The 1,251-nt window shown below is 26.5% G+C and overlaps 1 protein-coding gene across 1 annotated transcript; it reads right to left on the reverse strand.

Moving 5' to 3' along the window:
* Positions 1-13: 13 nt before the first annotated feature.
* On the reverse strand, positions 14-1,196 carry LOC106751514 (the record flags this gene model as incomplete). Its single annotated transcript, XM_014632413.1, has 2 exons — positions 14-744; positions 897-1,196. Coding segments are annotated over 2 exons (531 nt in total), but the record flags the coding sequence as incomplete, so codon positions are not given.
* Positions 1,197-1,251: the final 55 nt, after the last annotated feature.

A 1,251-nucleotide genomic window follows, 5' to 3' on the forward strand; every position in this document is an offset into this window, starting at 1 on the left:
TTGTTTTCATTAGAGAACATATTTATATCCAAATAAAACATTGAGGATATTTCTTGCTGAGAATATTTTTGGCTCTCATTTCGAGACCCATTATTTTTTAATGTTCTGTAATGAATTCAATAAGAACATATATTTAAATGAAAATTACATAACAATATAAATCATTTCACAATATAAAACGTGAATGATCGTAAAAATGATCGCTTCATAATTTAATTTGAAAATAATTTGTATAAGTTATAGTAAGTAATTATATGCTGACGCTTAGAACATAGATTAATAATAAAAAAAAACTAAGCAACGCAAATATTTCATGAATCTAGAAATATTTTTATCATTAATCTCGAATTTCGTAATCTTGAGAGACTTGAAAACTTATTTAGTCTAACAAAATTTATCATAATTAAAACGAAATCAATATATATTTTCATATAAATATTTATGTATAAAAAATATATATGCTTGTGCTTTTATGTGATATTCATTATAACAAAATACGATCTCGTTTTTCAACTACATTGTACTTTTGTCTTTTTTCACAAACTTAAATGAATCATCGGTAGTTGTTCGAAGAAAATATTGTTGGGGCGCCTCTTTTATCTTCTTGCCGACACGTGGAACAGTAAAATCAATGTTTTTGAATCTTTTTACATTTACTCCCATTCGCAAAGGATGAATGTAAACTTCAGGATCTTCAGCATGAGGAACAAACTCTATTTGATGTTCATCATCAATCTTTGTATCCTTACAGAAAATGAGAATGTTTATTTTTTTAATAATTTAGTATGTATCCTTACAGAAAATGAGAATGTTAATTTTTTAAATAATTTAGTCATAACCTGTAAATATATATTATATATAGTAATATATAAAATATGTTAATTTTTGATATTTACCAAAGTTCTCAGTCTGTCTTCTTCTCTTGCACAACTTTTGTTATTTGACTTAATTAGATCTTCTAATGATATCTTCTTGGTATTCACTAGACCCATAATTGCAGCATTTCTAAATATTTTATTTTTTGTTTCTGTTAATTTATGATTTTCTGAGCTTTTGAGTTCGGATTGATTGACTTCTGTGCTTTTATACAATGGTAATTCGCAAGATTTCTTTCTATTAGAGTTTGTTATTTCTTCAAGATGTTTTTCCCAACAATCTTTCCAGTGTTCATCAGACAGATCTAAGCCACCATTTATCTATACAATGGTGGCTTAGATCTGTCTGATGAACACTGGAAAGATTGTTGGGAAA

The sequence above is a fragment of the Dinoponera quadriceps genome, unplaced genomic scaffold (genome assembly GCF_001313825.1).
Source record: "Dinoponera quadriceps isolate SergipeBrazil2010 unplaced genomic scaffold, ASM131382v1 C3903979, whole genome shotgun sequence".
Classification (NCBI taxonomy): Eukaryota; Metazoa; Arthropoda; class Insecta; order Hymenoptera; family Formicidae; genus Dinoponera; species Dinoponera quadriceps.